A 20095-nucleotide genomic window follows, 5' to 3' on the forward strand; every position below is an offset into this window, starting at 1 on the left:
CATGCGACATCTTATAGAGGACGTAAACAAAACAGACGAATCTTTCCGTCCCCCTTTCAAAACTTGGGTGCGATACCTAAGAATTCAATTCCTGGAAAATACACCACGAGTTGGAATAATCGTGACGAAGTGTAGAAAATGCGAATTCACTTTTAATAATAGCGATGTTTCTGCTGCAGTAGTATAGAAGATAGCGGTTCTGTTATACCCTGTCCCGGGCCCTCAGCTGGAGCCGCCGGCACAGGGTGTGGACAGAATCGCTATCTTCTTTACTAACTCTCGTGGAGCGGCATTGTAGACAGCGGTCAAAAGTCAGACCGCTGGGGTACTACTTGGTGTAAGACTGCCCAAAATGTCCCGAGCCAGTGCCCACTACTGTACCTAAACAGTAATCATAGTAGATGAGTATAAGAGAAATTTTGCATTGGAGTTTGGTTCGATTGATCGGCCCCCGAGAGAAACCACAAAACACCCCGAGAGCGAAGGTAGATTCGTCACCACAGCCGACAAAACGGCGACGCGAGTGTCATAGAAATTCCTTTTCAAAACAGCAAACCTGAGAGAAACAAAAAACATTCCGAGAAGGCACCGCTTGCCGAGGTGGCTACAACGAGCAGATTTTTCGCATGGCGGCGCCGCAAACCGGACCGCGAGCAGACAATTCGACACACGATTTGGCACACAATTTGCATACAGCGATGGCGATGGCGATGGCGATGGCGCTCAACAACAATCACGACCTTCTTTGGTGCAAATAATTTCAAGAGCTGGAAGAAATGACGGGGGGAGGGGGGGGGGGGGGGGGGTGGCAAATTTCCCGAGGAAGAAAATCTTCTGAAAGCTACGCGTTTATCTGAACACCGGACATTTTACGAACTCAAAAATGAAGCCTCCGGAATGTATTGTTTTGTTTACTCAAGGCATCAAAAATACAGTTACATCATAGGCGGGTCTTTCCCTTTTGATATTTGCGTACCTGGAAAGGAGCGCTTTAATACAGGGCGCGATCCATTCAACCAAAATTCCAACCGATCCGACTGGGAAAAGTGGTCCACCTCAAAAGGTGGACCCGTTTTTTCGAAACTTTTCCGGTTGGACCGAACCGATCCGTTGAGTTTTGGACCGAACTTTCCGGAAATTTTGGTTGAATGGATCGCGCCCACCATTTGTGTGGAAAACCCGGAAATTCCAGGGACAATTCAAATGGAACGGTTCATCCCAGTGGAAATGTTCCGGAAAAAAGTAATACCTTTCGAGGTATTACCTTTTTCCCGTTCTTACTGAAATGACCGAAATTTTCTGTACCATTCTTTTGGATTGCCAGTGCCAGAATTCATGAAGAGAGAAAGTGGAAAATTTACCGGTATTTTAATCCCGTTCCTGTTTTCAGTGACAAAAACAGAAATACGAGAACCATTTGACGGAAATTTTTCACCGAAATTTCTGTACAAATGGTAAGCGGTCAATACCGCGAACGTTATCACTGGGTTTCGGAAAATTTCCACCGAAATGAACCGTTCTATTTGAATTCTCCCTGGAATTTATTACCAGGTATTCCATACAAATGGTAAGCGCTCTCTCTTCTGTTTCGTATACGTGGATCTTCATTTGTTCATAGCAAAAAACGGAAGAAAAATTACGAAGACGGAAACGAGAATTCAACAAAATATGAAATAATCTACCTTCAATTTAAATGGGAGCCTTAAATATTAGGAAACCACCTTGAAAATCGGCAAAATGTGAGGATGTTTTGAAAATCCTTTTCAAAACCATACTAGCTTAGGACCTCCCCATGTTTGCACATGCGCAGACGTGGTTCAGCTCTGTCTCACGCGCCAACAATGGCGTGAGAGGTTTTGATCGTGAAAAGTTCAGGAAATGGCTGGAAAATGGCCAAACATGGCTGAAATCGCCATTGCCATAATATCTGTGATGTTGCTTAGTTTTGGTGCACGTGGATTTGACATTATGTCCGAATTCAGAAATACTCTACTTGGTGTCAATGTTCTGTTGAGGGACGACGGGAGTAAGTTTTAACGTTTTGTACCTTGTAAGTAAAAATTGAGCCATACCGAAACTCCACTTAAGCTTAAGCGAGTTTCAGTGTTCTGAAACAAATTGAATGAAAAGTTTCCCAATATACTGTAGTTTATTAGACCGTTTGTTATTTTTTGCAAAGCAAAGACGGGAGCAAACGAATTCTTTAAACGAAAGTAATTCGCCTTTTACTTGAATTTCACAACACTCTTGCACAAGTTTTCGTAATCTCAGGAAAAAGCCAAGTTGCGAGGCTATATATGAAAGTCACCTAAATAAAATAAGTACAACGTCTATTGGCGTTAGCACTTTTTATTAATTAAGCCTTTTCTAAGATAACTAACAGTACCGGTACCGTGAACAACTATCACCACCACCATTTTGGCGTAAAACTTTAAGCTTAAGCTTATATTTTGCAAATCCTTGCTGGAGTTGAGGTAACTTCAGTGTTTTTATTCTTCTGTCGAACTTGATGATGTTTGTATTTTTCAAGTCTTTGTCGGTAAAATATTTAGGGTAGTGAAAACTGATCATTTTGGGGGGCTTATTTATGTTGTTTAGTCATTGTCCAGTCTGCAGAGTATGGCAGGTACACGCGTGAGTTTTTTTTAACAATATATATGTAATAAGGGCCTAAAAATGGCCTTGCATGTGTAAGATCTTGTCGAGTTCTGCCATACTCTGCAGACATATTTGCTCTTATTGAAATTTTGTGACTTTGCAATTTATTAGAGTGCCTTGAAGGACTGATCGGTGTCAGTTCAGCCATCAAGAATGCATTGCCTAACAGTGCAATGACAGCATCAACCTTCCATGCTGACCATGAACCTTACTGGGGTCGCGTGTTATCAAGCAAATGGTGGATGCCTTCTGTTCATGATAAATTTCAGTACTTAAAGATAGATCTTTTAAGCTTAACAGTCGTTCGAAAGTCTGCCGTCCAAGGCTCTGGTGACAGCTCAACTGCAGGAGCCAGAGTGATTACATATTTTCTTTACCATAGTAAAGATGACACCATTTGGTATCCAGTACTTGAAAAAGAGAACCCACGGGTATGATAGCTTAGAATTTTGCTTTTCATAACAATAAGAAATAATAATAATATTAATAATAATAATAAGAAGAAGAAGAAGGAGAAATACTCATGTTGTGGAAGGCATGCCTTTACTTTTTTCCACAAAAAAATGCTAGAAAAAAATGCTATTAGTATAATGCCAAAGTTCACTGGATTTGAATGACAATATCTTTGCTGTCTTACGTCCCATTTTTTCACATAACCATTGTTTCAAACTATCAAAAGTTGTTTGAAAGTGGTTTTATCAGCATTTCTTGTATGGGCCAGCTGATTTTGGTTTATACCGACAAGGTATTCATGCAGTCATTCTAATTGCATGACTGATCATCATCATTCCCCCTATACTCACTGCTCACCTGAAAAGTGTCATTTTCAGTAAAAACTAGCATGGATGTTGACATGACAATCTGTTATATTATTATATCCTTCGTATGAGCCCCCCCCTCTTTGATTAATCCAGCTACACCCCACACTGTGCTCACATTTAAAGTAATTTAAATGCATCAGTCAATTCCTCTGTGTAGTTATATTCAGATGGGAAACCACGTATGGCCAAAAGCTTAGGGGTGGCCACAGGGTTGGCAAATGCCCAACGTGGGGCAGCACAAAATTTGGTAATGCCCCACCCCTGGGACTGACAAGCTGTGCAAAACTGATGCATAACTTGGTGATGAAAATAAACGCCTTGCAATGAAATTATATTTGTTATCATTTAAATGAATTGCAGATGTTTGTGGGGAATTTAAACAACAGTGAAGTGATCTCAAAGAGTTCTTTTACACCATTCATGACACGTCGTGTGAAGTTTTGTCCACATAGTTGGATTAACCAAATTGCTCTGCGAGTTGAGCTCTATGGCTGCAAAGCTGAAGGTAATATAATGTTACTAAAAGAGATAATGTTGTCAGGCTTTCCGGCTTATAAGTACTCTGTTTTTAACCTCTAGGCATCTTTGTGGTTGGATTTTCTCATGGGAGGGGGAAGAGCACTGATCAAGGGAAGTTTAGGTAGAGGTGTACTGCTGAGCCCTTGAAACCCTGACCCTGCTTTAAACCCAATTGTTCATTTTGATACCCTGATTCATTTCATTTTGCACAAGAAATTACGTGGTTTTTTTAAAATTTATATCATGGAATTAGACTTTTTGGAAAACACATTGTTGGTACCACTCATGTATAGACGGAGCATCCCCAACTTTCATACTCTCTATTATTACTGAAACACATACACCAACAGGACAAATAAGTTTCCAACACAAAAACACATAAATATAGGACAAATAAAAATAAAAAAAATAGGCTGTCAGGTAAAATATAGTAACCAAAACCAACACAGAAAAGAGGTAGAGGGTGGAGGGGGGGGGGGGGGGGCAGTGGGGCGTAGGGAGGTAAAGAACTGCGCTTCTGCCAACTGCTGATGTAGCTTTTACATAGGCTAGCGTAAAATGTGCATGATACCAAAAAGTTGGGATGTTTATAATATACCTGTGTCTGTATTATTTCCCATCATCCAGTAAATTTCCATTTAATTTGTAAATCACTTTCCAAATATGGCTATATTTTACATGTGTTATTGCAAGATATATATATCTTTTAAATCAACGCCCTATTGATCAAAAGCTCACTGCCTGCTGATGGCATCCTGTTCCCCTCAACTGACCTTTCAATTCCCAATTTACAGCAGCATCACTCCATACTGTGCCGATGCTAACCAAAAAGACATCCTCTTGAAGATGTGAAATAGTGAAGTCGAAAACCCCTTTTAACACTCAGGATCCTGAAAACCACACCCTGTTTAGCAGCACATTATATACGCACCCAAGGGATTTCTCGAGGGTATTGCCTACAATGCAAGCATTATCAGGGAGTTGTATTTCATATACATGACCAAAAAAATTTAATTTTTCCAAAACAAATTTTTTAGAATGACTTTTTGCTCTTTATTCCTCCCACAAATTGGTAAATTATTTGTACCATATCGATGTAGCTGAAAGTGGGTTTTCCCTATTTTGTCCAAAAAAAATAAATAGTATATATCATCAAGAACATTTAGATTTAGAAGGACCTAGGCCATATCACAGGTGTCTTAAGCAGCAACCATTAAATCCCTGCTCCACTTGTACCATGGTGGGATTATTACGTGGCTTGTAAACTTGAGGGTTAACGTAGTGATAAAAGCAGAAGGCAGATGAATATTCCTCAGAAATTGAATTCTGAGCATTTTCCTTGATAATAGACACTATTTTATTATATATAATTGCAAAAAAAAACCCCAGCAAAAAACGGACAAAACTTCTTTAAACTATTAAAGGTCCATTGCCATATATTTTGGTCTTGCGATTAAAGAATTAAAAAAAAGCTACAATTATAGCGGGTATATTATACAGGGTATAGAAATCAGTAGAGAGTTGTGGGTGCAGAATAGGGTATCATTTTTCAGGAAACTGATCAATATTCATGATTATTGGTTGAAGATTTTATAGTTTAGACTAGGGAAATCGGGAGTTGCATTACTAGGATAGGGAGGGATTTGGGGAGGTTAGTCTAGTATGGAGTATCAAAATTCACCAGTACTGGGTATTGGCTGAGGGTTTTGGAATCCTAGCAGCACCTTCCCTCACAAAACTTTCTATATTATGCTCACCCCATATTGTTGTAGGTGGTGGGTAAGGGTTGTTGAGCATAACGTGGAAACATACTCTTAAGGTAGCAGCCCTCTCCTTTGCAGAGGCTCCTGCTGGATATCCCAATAAAAAAATGGAAAGAGTGTGGGGGGCGACAATGGGAAGAGGGAAAAGGCGCCCCGTGCGTTTTCTATTTCCGTCTCTCAAGCCCTCCCTACGATTACAAAGGAGAGCGAGGTAGCAGTAAATACATGGTGTTTAACCAGGAAAATGCTAAGAATATTAGAGTTTCTTGTAAACATTCACTTAATAAAGTGTTTCAATGATTCAATTCTTGCTAGGATTGGACAATCCTTTAGGTATGGAGGTGAAAACAATTTCAGATGGGCAAATTAGTGCAACATCCATGGAGAGTGAAACTTACCGTGCCAGTAATGCACGGCTACATTTGGACATTGGTGGTGGTGGTTGGTGTCCAGATAGCAGTTTATTAGCAGAGCAGCCACAGTATTTACAAGTATACTTGCAGCATAGCGTGGCTTTGACAGCTGTTGCCACACAGGGAATCAAAAGTGATTCAAGCTGTGTAACCCAGTACTATCTGTCCACTAGTTTTGACTTTATTAACTGGGTATATATTCATGACTTGACAGGTAAAAAGGTGGGAGTTAATTTTCCTTGTTTATAACTACCATATTTATAAGCTTGTGTACATGTATAACTCAATCAGGTTGTGGTCAAAGCCCCAGGGGTATTCCCTTTTATAGTGACAGGGAGCTCGTTGCAAACTTAAAATTAAACCGGGGGGTACTCCAGGGAATTCTTGGTGGGAGTGTGCTGCCCGGTTTCTGATATTCTGACCCAATTTCAGACCAAAAATGTAATTTTCCACACCCGTTTTCAGATTAGACCTCTAAAATCCATACCCGTTTTCAGACCTGGCTTTAAGGCAGAAATTATGTTATCATTACATAGATTAGAGCGCAAACAAAAAAATTACTCAAATTCATTTCAAATTCGCGTATTTGTCTTTCTTTCCTTACTTATTTGGAATTGAAACGATAAATACGTCCATACACTCCGTAGTTCCCTCGAAAATCATACCCGATTCCAGACCAAAATGGGCAAAGTGTATACCCGTTTTCAGACCAAACCGGCGCAAAAACCCTACCCGATGGGGCGGTACATACCCATATCACTTATATAAGGGAGTACCCCCCGGGAAATCAAACCCCTAAGGGAGACCAATGGGGAGTGTGTGGTGCAAGCTTAAACTGACCCCTAAAGGAGATTTCCGTGTGGTCAGTGTCAGGGCATTTTTTGTAAATTTCTTTATGCACAGCAACCCTAAGCAATACCTGAATGGGCAAATGTATCGACTTTCCATCCTAAACACCAAAATCTGCAATTTACACCCCTCCCATCCTCGGAGACCCAGGGGCAGATAATGGGGGCGAGGGAAAGTCTAAACGGGCGGAATTTTTCCGCCCGTTTAGATTTTCCCTGGTCCCCACTATCTGCCCCTGGGTCTCCGAGGATGCACCCCTCCCTAAGGGAGACGACGAGCATCCCCGTCACCCCCCTGGGCTCACAACCTGATTTTGCTGCCTAGGGACCCTGTGCTGACTCAGGCTGTAACAATTAACCATCGATTAATCGCGATATTAATGCACCAGTCAAAGTAAACCCCGAACCCCCAACACCGGGATATATGGAGGTTTGGTAGGGATTTGGTCCGTTATTGGCAGCTCGTCGAGTAGGTGGGGGATTCGCGCGTTTTTGTCGCTCCTGTTTGTAGGGTGGGGCTTTGGTCGGGATTCGGTGAAATATCCAAGATGGCGGCTAGTCTTCCTGCAATGATTTATGGGGATTCCAAGAAGGCGACCATTACTCTTGATTTCTGGGTATAATACTCCACGTGGAACCCAAGATGACAGCAGACAGTTTGACCTGGTAAGTATTTTGGAATCCTTGCTATTGTTATTCAAATGAATACATCCATTGATTTACCCTATGGATTTTATACAAAGGCTAGTAGTTCATTGATATACAAGTAGCGGATAAATGTTTGTTTTTCTGGTCTTTGAACACAATGCGCTTGTTGATTGTTTGTATTGTTCACAGGTGGAAAACTTTCCTCCATGAAGCGTGAATAAAATAAGAATACGTGCGAGAGTATGCAGAGCTTTTTGTTAAAGCCTTTATATGCTATTGATGTATGTATCAAGAGAGTGGATGGAGCACCCTGTGGAAGTAAAAATGTAAATTTGTTTAAAGGCTCTTCTTAAGAATTTGTTCAGCATGCCAAGGATAGGCAGCCAAAGCTGTTGACGTTTCTAAGAGGCACAAAGAAGGAAAGAAAGGCCCTAAAACAACGTGAGGCAATCCTCTATTCTTACTTTGAAGAGGTATGGGATGTTCGCAGTCGTCATATGGTGAAGAATCTGCCTGAGCAAGTATGTGTGTATGCTCATTCCATGCTTTCAAAAGGGCTGCCCTCATTTAAAGTGTCAGGCAGGTGAGGACCAGGTTGGGCTAAAGTGGTTTCCAAATGGCTCATCAGTGGAGTACTTTCCTATCCCGATCCCAGATCCTAATCGCCCTTGGGGTGCAGATTGTAGTACGTGTAAGGGGACGAGTGCGGGGCATTTTTTGCGACCTGATGACCATCGGGTACATTACAGAAACTATGGTAGAGAGGGGATGATGGCCAAGCCTGCTTCAAAAGTTCTTGGAGACGCGCACAAGAAACTTCTTGTAGCAAAGAAAACATTGTTGCCAACGGATCATGTGCAAATGTGGCTGGAACATCTTGGTGAGGAGCACAAGAATCGGGTGGAGGGAGCAGAACGAGCAGCAGCAAAAAAGCAGTCAATGTCAAGAAAAAGATACTGATATTTTTGAATGTTCGTATTTTGTACTTTTTTTTAGCCATTAAATAAGACAACTTGTTGATTTCCTCACAATTTTACCCTCTGTCTTATAGCAACCCAAGCAGATGCCTATTGCCTCTGTGGTGAAGGTGAACATGGGCGAATGATAGACTGTGATGGAGATAATTGCCCACTTATATGGTACCATGCAAACTGTGTTGGTGTCTCGGAAGAAACTATTCTCGATGGTTCTTGGTTTGGCGAACAGTGCAAACATTAGGTGTTGTAATGCATTATCAGTTGCATTGAATATAAAATAAAATGTGACTGCCCTAGGCTTTAAAAAATATTTTAAAACAGCAGCAAACTTACATTAATTGTGAACTCAACTGAGTTGTGAAATTTTCATTTTGTAAGGGAATTTAACAACTCACACTAGGAAACATTGTCAGTTGCTCCAGGGGGTGGGGCAATTCCTGCCATTTTCCATAAAAATTTTCTCCACATGGTGGGGCATTTGTCAGGGTTTGTTCGCTACTCAGAACCAATCCCTACCTATATCCCGGGGGGGGGATGGTCGGGGTTTTCTTTGTCTGGTGCATAACGCCGCGATAGCGATGAATCGATAATAATCGCCATAGTGAAGCGAACTATCGATAGTTTCGATGGTTTCTATACTTCTAACATTTTAACCTGTTTGGAAAATAAAGATACCCTTTTTTACCCGTCTTTGATTCTCAATGTCACAATAACGGTCGAAATAAACTAAAGAGAGAAACAATCTATGGTCCTACTGCACCTACATCTGAATTGTTTTAGCGTCGTGATTCTCGAACCGTTTTGGGTCAAATGCTAGAGAGGGCTTATATTAATTGCTGAGGTTCGATCGTTCAATGAAACATAGTGGTACTCGAGGAAGTGCGTGTGGTTTCAGTCTTTGTAACGTAGTTTAGAGCGTTGATAGAGGTTTCATAATATCTCGCGATGACGAGATGTCGAGTTTTATTTGGAATGCAGGGATTGGAGACTGGGTTCTTTTTTCGAGATCCGTCAGTTTCGATGGACCATTCTTTACGCTGGAAGTGTCACAGAGTGTAATCTGCGTGGCAGGCGTAAAAAGGGTAGAGGGTGGGGGATAGGACTGAAACGAGAATTCCCTCTCTCTCTCGAAGCTTGCTACGCAGGCAACAGAGAGTTATAAAGGGGTTAGCTATGTTGTAATGTTACGAGGACCAGTTAAAAGACAAGTCAGATGGGAGAATAAACAGTCGAGTTAAACGCAACGTAGTGATTTTTTTTTAACAAGCTTGATAAATACAATAGGGCCATTTATACGAGGAGAAATAAGACGCGTCTTAAATAAGACGCGAACTTTCCGTATAAACGGCACATTTCGTCTAAAATAAGACGCGGCTTAGCTAAGACGCGACTTATTAGATAAGACATGCTCGTATAAATGGTACAGTTCGCGTGTTATTTAAGACGCGTCTTATTTTTCCTCGTATAAATGGCCCTAATATGACGGGTAAAAATCCTTATAATTTGTGACAAGGTAACATAACAGAGAAAATATCAAAAAGAGACTAAGTGACAACTACTATTGGTGTGGAAAAAGGAACTCAACATGATTATAAGACAATATTTAAGTATTTCTTGATCTAATTCTGAAAACAAGGTTTTATTGTGTGGTTCTAGATAAAAAAATTTAACTGCGAAAGATGATTAACAGCTCCGCTATACCTTTTTTACAGTCAAATACTTTGCTTAATTCCTAAGGCCCAGCAAATCAACAGACGTTACAAGACGTCATCAGCCCTCGTTCAGACACAATTTTAAAGTTCAGAATTGTTAATGAAACTTATCTAAGGATCAAACTCAAAAAATGTGAAAAATTTCTAATCATGTTCATGTTGCAGGTTTTTAAAGGCTGCAACCAAGACGCACCTTTGGATGTAGTACTAAATCATTTACCAATCTCTACTTGGGGTACCAGAGGAGTTCGCCTTTATGTGCACAAGTGGCATCGCAGGAGTTGCCTCAGGGTTGAGATTTACGGATATGACCCATTCCGAGGTAAATTTTGTGGGGTTATGTTTTATTAAAGTTTCAAAGAAAAACTGAAAAGAAGATCCCTTGTTCATTTTGTATCCAAGTAAGATTGACAGTAAGTAGATGCATATAAAGGCCCTTTTAACTGCTGTAAATGGACTGTCTTTAAAATTGGAATAATATAGGTGGTTTTCACGTTACGTCATCGCCGCCATGCTGGTGGACGGTAAACAAAAGATCGCTCATTAGCTCGCTTTGTTTGTCCACCAGCATTTGTTCATTTCACCATTGTTATGTGTCTCCCGAGATTGCATGAAAACCACCTATAGATTTAGCCAGGGCTAAAAGCGAAGCTCTGGTTAATAATACTTATAAAATAAATCGTTTAATGCTAAGTGGGGACGGCAATGAAAATGGGCATCAAGATAGATCAATAGATCTAATTAGCAAAAAAACAAATATGCACGTACAGCACACTTTTTTTTGTCATTAGCAAAAAATAAACAAATTTGCACGTGCAGCACGCTTCTTTGTCTTTCTTTGCCGTTGTTTTGCACGACTACAATGCCGTTTTGTGCGACTAAAACGTCAAACCTTCTAGTCACACATTATTTTTATGGAGGAGTTGTCGTATGTGCATACCAAAGATTTTGTTTCCCGTGATCATGTTCGCTTTTATTTTTTCCCTGCCGCTTATTTTCACCTTGCTGGCCGCTAGCATTTCTCATTTTCTCACGGCACCGCCGCCATGAACTTTTCATGTTTTTCTCCCAACGAAATTCGTCTCCTTTGTTTTGAATCACTTACTCTAACTCTTTCTCTGTCTTTCTCTCTTTCTCCACGTGAGTGTAAACATCAAAAATAACGTCGAAAAAGACACTACTTTGTAGTTGTTCTTTCTCTCTAAAATTCCGGGCGGCCATACTATTTCCCGCCAAAAACACCTCGCGTTGTCTGTGGTGTCGTACCTGTTAACTGGGTTTTCTTTACATTGGTATGCCTGTGGTGCGGACGGACGGTCGGGCGTACGGTCACCTGATTACCAAATTTTCTTACCCATGGTGCTCCGCTATCACAAAACCAGTACTTTTTCTCAACTTTTTTATAGCCATAAAATGTATCTGTTAGCCCTAGGGACTTTTTACCGACGGAAATGACAGATTTCCCTACCCTCACCATCGTACCCAGCGTCTTCGTTCCCCTTGACCAGCGGTCGGGAAATTAAGGGCCCTACCCTTTCAACGAGTGAAATCCCTACCCCCTTTCAAATATCCGAGGCATGAAAAAGGTAACTCTTTCGGGCGGAGCCTCCCCTTATAGGCCATTATTTGGAGTACCAACCACATACCTTTAACTTATTATTGTCATGGTTAACATGTTCGTAGTATGCACAGACGGGTGATAAACATTTTTCATTACTAAAAATTAGCAGGCAATATTTTGAACCATGAAGACCAGCATTTGTGTAGCGGTGAAGGGTTAGTGATAGGATCAAGTGCCTCGCCTCACATTAGAACATGTTGGTGCAGAAGAGGTTATGAAGGAGACGCCTTTTTCTGTGAAGGTATTGTTATGGTTATATTTCCGGAAAAACTTTCCGTGTAGTTCAAAAGGGGTATAAAACCCCCAAGTGAAAAGTCCGGGGAAGTAGGTGTTGTTGTTGTTGTTTTTTTTACAGCGCGTCCCGCTCAAAAAATGGGGATAGAATTGTATTATTAAGAGTCCAAATTCCAATTTCAAATGAGAAGATTGCAAATCTTTCAAACCAAAGCAACAGTTCATACGTGAAATGCGAAACCGTTGGCAGCTGTAAGCTTTAGTCGTATGTGCTAAGGTTTTTTTTTTCTTAATTAAATTTTTAGGAATGTTTCTCGTTCAGAAACAGCTCACTATTCTTTGGAGTTTTATAACTGCAGAGCTTGTTCTTAATGGGAATTTTTTTCCAAAATCGTTCACGGGAGCATTTTCCTCCAATAGCTGCCTCAGTGTTGGCGAAGTTTGAGCGAAATCTAAGAGGGCGTTATGGAGATATTTTACGATGGAGTTTTCAGTGTAATACTGGATAATCTTGATGTTCGGCCATTATGCTTAGTAAACGAAACGCTTTTAAAATGCAATTTTAACTCATACCAGTTGCATTCACTTTTAAAGCGCGTTTGAAAGGATCACGGGGATAGCTTTAGCCGATCGATCCGCATTGGTGGTGCTTATTTAAAAATAAATTGCACGTGCCGTATACGCAAATTTACGTATTAAAGGTGATACATTGCACGTGCAAAGAACCAAAGATATTACAAATGTGGGGTTTACGAAGTTTATGTAGCACCACCCAAACGGGAATGTAGGGCTCGTTTACATGGAGGTGGGGGACCCCAGGTAGGTGAGGTAACCCGCTTTGGTGGGTAACCCGCCTGTCCACAAAATCTCTCATTTTAACTTGATCACGTTTACATGATAGGTGGGGTGACCCGCCGCATGTTACCTCACCTATCTGGGATCCCCCACCTCCATGTAAACAGGCCCTTAAAGAATATATGGTGTTTTCCGCTTTGGACAATAGCCCACTTTACAATTACAGGTGGAAACGAGACTGAAGTTGACTGCTTTTATTGTATAAATCACGTTGTTCATAAATTATGCTAAGTATTTTGAGGAGCATAATTTCCAAAAGAAAAGGAAGACTTGTTTGTATCAAAACGAGGTCAACCTCCCTCACTACTTTCACTCAAAGGCTAGAATAATAAGCCCACAACTGTAACATGGTCTCTTGTCCAACAATTTTACAGATGTGGATGAATGTAGCGTTGGTGACAATGTGTGTGGATCGCCGGACCGTCTGTGCAAAAATATCCCAGGATCATTCGTCTGTGAGTGTCAACAAGGCACGACTCGAGATGGAAACCGATGTAAAGGTACTAATTGAACTAATGATAACATATATGCACCATTTTAAAGAATGTAAGTGAAATTTAAGAAGCGGTAAATGGTTTTACAAATTACCGCATGGGCCTTTTGAGACTTCTCATCTGATCTTGAAATCTTGGAGGCATTTTTGAGAGTTATATCACGTATTATTACAAAGGAAAAACTTAGACAGCAAAGAAAAGAAAGTGTGGAGAATTGACCCCTTACCATCAAGATCAACTCGATCACTGTGTAAGAGAACCAGTTTCGGAAATACAGTCAACTCTTTCTAAGTCGGACACCTTTGGGGCCGGTACTAAGTGTCCGTCTTATAGAGAGCTCAAATAAAGGGAGTAAAGAAAGGCAGGGATCAACTCTAGGTGTCCGTTTTACAGAGGTGTCCGTCTTATAGAGGTGTCCGTTAAGAGTGAGTCGACTGTAATAGAAACTGAATCTCTCCAGTACAGCCGTCATTGATGCGTAATGTGTGCGTCATTTTCAGATATTGATGAATGTGCCAACCCAAGAGATGTATGCCCATACTTGACAGAGTGCATTAACACAGTGGGATCATATATCTGTGACTGTAAAGAGGCAGGCTTTAAAGCAGATGGAAAACAATGTTTAGGTACACTTTGCATTAAATATCAAAGCAACAGAATATTGCATGTTGTGATAGGGCCAGACGGTAAATTGCAAATTACCTCACTATCTGTTGCCCTGGTAAACGTCCTCCAACTCGTAGAAGACCTCAGACTACTTTTGGTGCAGTTTCTCCCTAATTTGAATGACAACCACAACAACGGGTAATATGTGCCCTTCTCTTTAAGAACAGTGTTTGGGTTTCTTTAAAAGTCCCACACATTTCGTTTATACGAGCAAGGGTTGTGAGAAGGGGCTTATTGTTTATCGTCCTTATCCGAGAAGACAAGAAAGTCTGTAAATAATTGGCATATTTCACTCCAAGGGTAGCACTTTCTCCACAGTTTTTAAAGCCACTGAGTGTTGGTATGGCCAAGGTTGAGCCCGCTACACCCCTCTCGGCAGACCAGCACTTACCCAACTGAGCGAACCAGGCAGTAGTTGTGTTTGTCAGTCAGTAAAGTTATTTTCTTTTCTTTTCTCACCGTTTAGACATTGATGAGTGCAAGATCGGGAGCCATAATTGTGGGGAGAACTCCACTTGTGTAAATGCTTTTGGTTCATATGCTTGTTTCTGTAATGTGGGATTCACAGAATCGTATTCACTGGATGGGAAACTACAATGTGTAGGTGTGTCACTTATGCCTTTTGGTATGTTGCAGCCAGTGCTGTCCCTTATAGCGAGACATTTCATGCAGGTGCTAACAAATGCATCTTGGCCTAATAAATGTGAATGTTTTGTTTAGAGTATGGAAACGAGTCTTTACCAGAATATGACAAGCAAATAAATCTAACATAGCTTATAATTGCACCAACTGGCAGAGGGTCATTAACCATGGTCAAAGTGTTAAACCTAGGACCAACGAAAAAAACCTATCTAACAATGAGAGCGGGACTTTAAACCTTGATTTCATTACCCGTTAGATTCACTGACCACTGAGCAATGCTGCTATCCTCATAAGCAGACGTTCTTTTGGCCCATCACGCAATTCCCTCTAACATTCATGGGTGAAGGATCGCGTTGTGGGAGGCTACCATGCTGCCTCCTACTTTCGTTCAAGTTCTTTCATTCGTTTTTTCTTTTTTTTTCATTACCTTTTCAACGCACATATAACTTTACAACTTTTCTGGCTACAAACAGTACCAGCCATTACGGATTACTGACAATACCATGAAAAAAAGCTGAAACTGCACTCCAGTCACCGTCACAAAATTCCGGGCGATTTCAATCCTGTTTTACCACCACACCAACTCACTAGATAATTGCCTTGTTATCGATAAATAAACTTTACCCTTAACATTACGACTTTGAACACTAAGGTTTACGTGCTGTCTTGTAGACGTTAATGAGTGCCAGAGAAAGACTAAAAGGTGTGGCAGCAATGGAAAGTGTGTGAACACTATAGGCTCGTACTTTTGTCTCTGTAAACACGGGTATGCAGCCAAAGGCTTAAAGTGCCAAGGTAATACTTAACTCATGTTGCATAGATCACCTAAAGGGCCAAGTTCAACGCGACTTGCACAACTACTGCCAAAAGGGAACATACGCTGTTTAGGCCATAATTTATTTATTGCGTTCGACGAAGGAGAACGCTTACTTTTCGAATCCTGCGGGAGATCCCGCGGGTTTCGTTCTGGACATCATCGTTCTTTCTCCTTTTCTTCTAGTTTTATGTAAATGTTTACGTCAGTTAATTGCACGTGGCAGTAACCAAATCGAAGGCCTAAGCTACACTGGACATTGCCTATATTTTATCTTTCACCATTTAATGTAATTTGTTTTCCCTTTTTTCTGTTTTTATAATATATTGTAATGTATATCTAGTAAAATCCAGCAATAGTGCAGAAAATAGAACATTAAGTCACTAACTTGTTTTGTTTGTCACTGTTTGCATTTGTTTTAATAATTTACAGACTTAGACGAATGTGCTTCAAATCCTGAAGCGTGTGAACAGGATTCACTGTGTGTTAACCTGCCTGGTTCATATGCTTGTCAGTGTAAACTGGGATATCACCTCACGGATAACTCATGTCATGGTAACGACTTAAATCCTTCCAAAGTACTCTACTCAGACATTGTTTAAATCCTTAAAGCGTGTGTACAGGATTCGCTGTGTGTTAACCTGCCTGGTTCATATGCTTGTCAGTGCAAATTGTATAAGGTCACAATGCATTTGGAGCCTAGAATAAACCAAAAGCAATACAGTCCAGTCAGACCTTTACTTAAGACCAGTTATTTTTCTGTCAAAGCACTGTAACTATAACCGCTCGTAAGCGACAGTTTCAAATGTAATGAGAAATATTATTCCATAAATCGTCTTTTATGTGTATTTTTTGTCTTTAATTCTGTATTGTTTTTCATTATTAATTTAGGGGCAGCCAGCTTGATAATTTTGACGCAAATGCTATTTTAGAAATTCGAGATTACGAAGCTTACGTTGTGAGCAACCAGCAAATTATTGCATTATGGGTAATTTATACGGCAGGTTTAACAGGTGCCTAACATAAAGTTCGTAAAATAGTCATTTATAAAACTACTTCAATTCTGATGATTATGTAGTTATTGATGATATTTTGAAATCTGTGGAATGGAGCAATTGTCAGCGTCAAGTTGCGGCAGCTAGTAAACAACCAGCTACTTTGAGGTTTGAGCCGGGGAAACAGGGTAAAGAGAAAAAGTGAACGCCTGAAATTGCCTGCAGCACTCAGTTGCCAAGCCGCCTACATTTACATCCTAGCTGTCTACTTTAAACCTTAAGGGACTGGTCAAAAAGTATAGGGGGGGGGGGGGGGGTGGGCCGGAGCAGAGAGGGGGTGGGTCATGAGGTTTTGAGCCTTGTGCAAGGGGTGGGTCGTGCAATTTTCAGCTACCCTTAGGGGGTGGGTCACCTTATTTCATTGCATAGATAGGCACTAACTACTAACGAGACAGTTGACTACACTTGTTATATAAAACACAGCCAGCTGGAATTATTGCTAAAATACTCACAAACCTGCTGTGCGAGAAAATACAAAGGGTGAATAGGCCGCACATCTATATGGGCGTGAAACCCTCTGTTAACTGTTTTCCTTTTTTTGCTCTAACGAGCATGTCCTTTAATGATTTTCCTTTTTTGTAAGGAAATGATTGGTGGCTCTTTAAAAATTTATTGAAGTTTAATAGTTGGTTTTGTATAAGATTCTATTTTTTCATTCAAACTTCCTTTATAGTAGACACTGAGGGCTGGTATTGTGTCACAAATGGCAATACTTCTTTTTCCTCCTTGTTGTTTTGTTTTAGGAGTTTAGAGTCCCTTTTGTGAATTTTATTTCTGATAGTAGGTTTTCTATCAAAGATTGTGGGTAGCCTCCGTCCATCAAGCGTTTTTTTTAAAATTTGAATTATCTTCCTCAAAGGTTGTCTCTGAGGAGTTTTTTTGTAGGATTCTCAAGGCTTCTCCTTTGACAAATCCTTTTCTAACATTAGGAGGGTGACACGATTAATCTAAGCATTTCCGGCAAGTAATATGTAGGAATGGGTTGTCTTTGTAGAAATTTTCATATGCTTTGCAACAGACAATTTCAATATACCCTTGTTTTGCTGTATATTTGTGTCAGACTCATGACGTCAATCGAAACAAGAAATATTCGGTTTTTCACATTTGTCTTTTCAGTGAAAGGTATGATTTCTGTGATTTTGATGTTGGTTGTAGCAGTGTATCAACAAATTTTTTCATGCACAGAACAAGGTTTTATTGGATTATTAAGAGGAAACCAAACATCCATGTTTTAACATGCACTCCTCTGAACTAATTAGAAAATGTTCCTCTCGTCTCTATTTTTTACGTCAACTCAAGAGATCCGTAGTGGCACCAAGTGAACTGGTGCAATTCTATGTGACATGTATTAGGCCCGTCCTGGAATACGCAAGTCCTGTATTCCATCATTCTCTACCAAACTACATCAGTGGAGATTTGGAACGGGTCCAAAGAAGGGCTTTCAGAATCATCCATCCTGACCTGTCATATAGTGTAGCACTAGAAACAGTTGGCCTACCGAAACTTCATGAGAGGAGAGAAAAGATTTCAATCGATCTGTTTGACGAGATCATCTGTAACCCCACTCACAGTCTCCTTAGCCTCCTCCCCCAAAGGAAGAGTTGTAAATATGCTCTGAGACGCAAAAGTGATTTACTCTTCCCCTATGTAACACCGAGCGTTTGAAGAAAAGTTTTATTTTTAGGCATGTCTATAAGATGTAGATAATTTTTGTTATTTTCTCTTTGTTATCATCAGTATTTGTAAATATCCCGTAATTCAGCCTATGGCTGCAATGGTGTTTATAATAAAGTATCTATCTATCTATCTAAAGTATCTATCTAACTAGGGGGTGGGTCATGCAATTTCCAACCTTGCTTTAGGGGTGGGTCAGTCATTTTTGTGCCGAAGGGAGGGGGTGGGTCATGTGTTTTTTATTGACCACATTTCCAAATGCTCCGGCCCACCCCCCCCCCCCCCCTATACTTTTTGACCAGTCCCTAATGAGAACCCTGACTGTATATAACATTCACATGGGATCATCCCTGCACTATCAGCTTTAGACTCTAGAACTAAAAAACTTTGGCTTTCTAACTGTTTATTCAACAGATGTAAACGAGTGTCAGCAGAATTTCGCTGAGTGCCATCACTGGGCTGACTGCTACAACACTGATGGCTCTTATCTCTGTGTTTGTAAGAGGGGATTTTACGGAGATGGCTTCTACTGTTCAAGTAAGTTTGCTTTCAGCTATTTTAACGGATACAAATACTTTCAGGGTTCCCGACAAACAATTTAACTATAGTTTACTTGAGTTATAGACAATGAAAGATTCTTGTCTCTTCGTGTTTTAAAATATAATTTCCAAAGATATCTTGGATAATGTGGCGATGGTTTGGGAAACGCATTGCGCCATCACCACTTCTTTTCCATGGTCCACATAAAACAAATGGATTCCCTGCTACCGTACGTCTGTTTAGTAATAGAGCACAGATGACGCCAAAATGTTTTAAGAACAAAAAAAGTGGCACGCGAACAACAGGCGAGTGTTTCATCAATGTTCTTACCATAACTTTTCTACGAGTTATAAAAAGACTTGTTTACATTTAAAAGACTGTACTTCGGCAAATTGAAATGTGAAGATCGTATTTTTTTTCTTTTTTAATCTGTAATTTAATATCGCCTTTGTTTAACGTTTTGTCCTGCCTAGATTAGCGTAATGGCTATTTGGAGGGCATACAGTATATTGTAAAACTTTATCGTTTTGTTAATAAATACATTTTTATTGTGTTCTTATTGTGTGTTTAACAGCCTCACTTGGCGTGCCCACGTGTTCCTTTCACATTGCGGTAATGATACATTTAGGTTACAATTGTATTGCATACATGAAAAAAGCAATGACGGAATGTATGGGATTTCCGCTCGAAGTCTGCGATTAAAAAAAATCAAGTTCACAATCTTATGAAGAGCACTGGGTCTTGTTGTTGTTGAAATAGTGGATAATTAACTGGATAAACCTTTTTACAGGAAAAGAACAGTGTTCAAAAGAAGACGAGGAGTGCAATGCGGCGTTAAAACGACAAGAAAAAAGAACTGGTGTAAAGACTGCAGCACTAAAGATGAGCAGCGGACAAGAGGAAGTAAAACAAAGAAGGCTGTTCAAAGCACTTCTTGTCGTTGTTGTCATCAAACTGCTATGTTAAGTGCAAGACGCAGTTTTACAGTTTCACTAAGATATAACCAAGATATATTTTTTGCGTTGTTGCTGCGTTTGGGTCAAATTAAACGTCTCATATATTTTGTTTTCCATATTTTGGCAACTGCCCATCTCTGCATTCAGTCCCCGCCCCACTCACGCGTTTAGAAATATTATCTGAA

General features: G+C 40.3%; 1 protein-coding gene across 1 annotated transcript; it reads left to right on the plus strand.

Moving 5' to 3' along the window:
• Positions 1-1858: 1858 nt before the first annotated feature.
• LOC140940940 (uncharacterized) lies at positions 1859-20023 on the plus strand. Its single transcript, XM_073389898.1, has 13 exons — positions 1859-2026; positions 2770-3089; positions 3840-3984; positions 6077-6396; positions 10525-10681; positions 12087-12221; positions 13444-13569; positions 14064-14189; positions 14696-14833; positions 15544-15666; positions 16118-16240; positions 18829-18951; positions 19745-20023. The coding sequence occupies exons 1-13, from the start codon at positions 1879-1881 to the stop codon at positions 19918-19920; spliced, it is 2160 nt and encodes a 719-aa protein (XP_073245999.1). The 5' UTR covers positions 1859-1878; the 3' UTR covers positions 19921-20023.
• Positions 20024-20095: the final 72 nt, after the last annotated feature.

This window comes from Porites lutea, chromosome 6 (genome assembly GCF_958299795.1).
Source record: "Porites lutea chromosome 6, jaPorLute2.1, whole genome shotgun sequence".
Classification (NCBI taxonomy): domain Eukaryota; kingdom Metazoa; phylum Cnidaria; class Anthozoa; order Scleractinia; family Poritidae; genus Porites; species Porites lutea.

What these genes read in the sequence shown, in the direction of transcription:
- LOC140940940 (XM_073389898.1), top strand. Translation starts at nt 1,879, where the DNA reads ATGGCTGGAAAATGGCCAAACATGGCTGAAATCGCCATTGCCATAATA. An exon ending in TTGAAAAAGAGAACCCACGG is followed by an intron (nt 3,090 to 3,839) that starts GTATGATAGCTT and finishes AATGAATTGCAG; the next exon opens with ATGTTTGTGGGGAATTTAAA. An exon ending in CGGATATGACCCATTCCGAG is followed by an intron (nt 10,682 to 12,086) that starts GTAAATTTTGTG and finishes ACTAAAAATTAG; the next exon opens with CAGGCAATATTTTGAACCAT.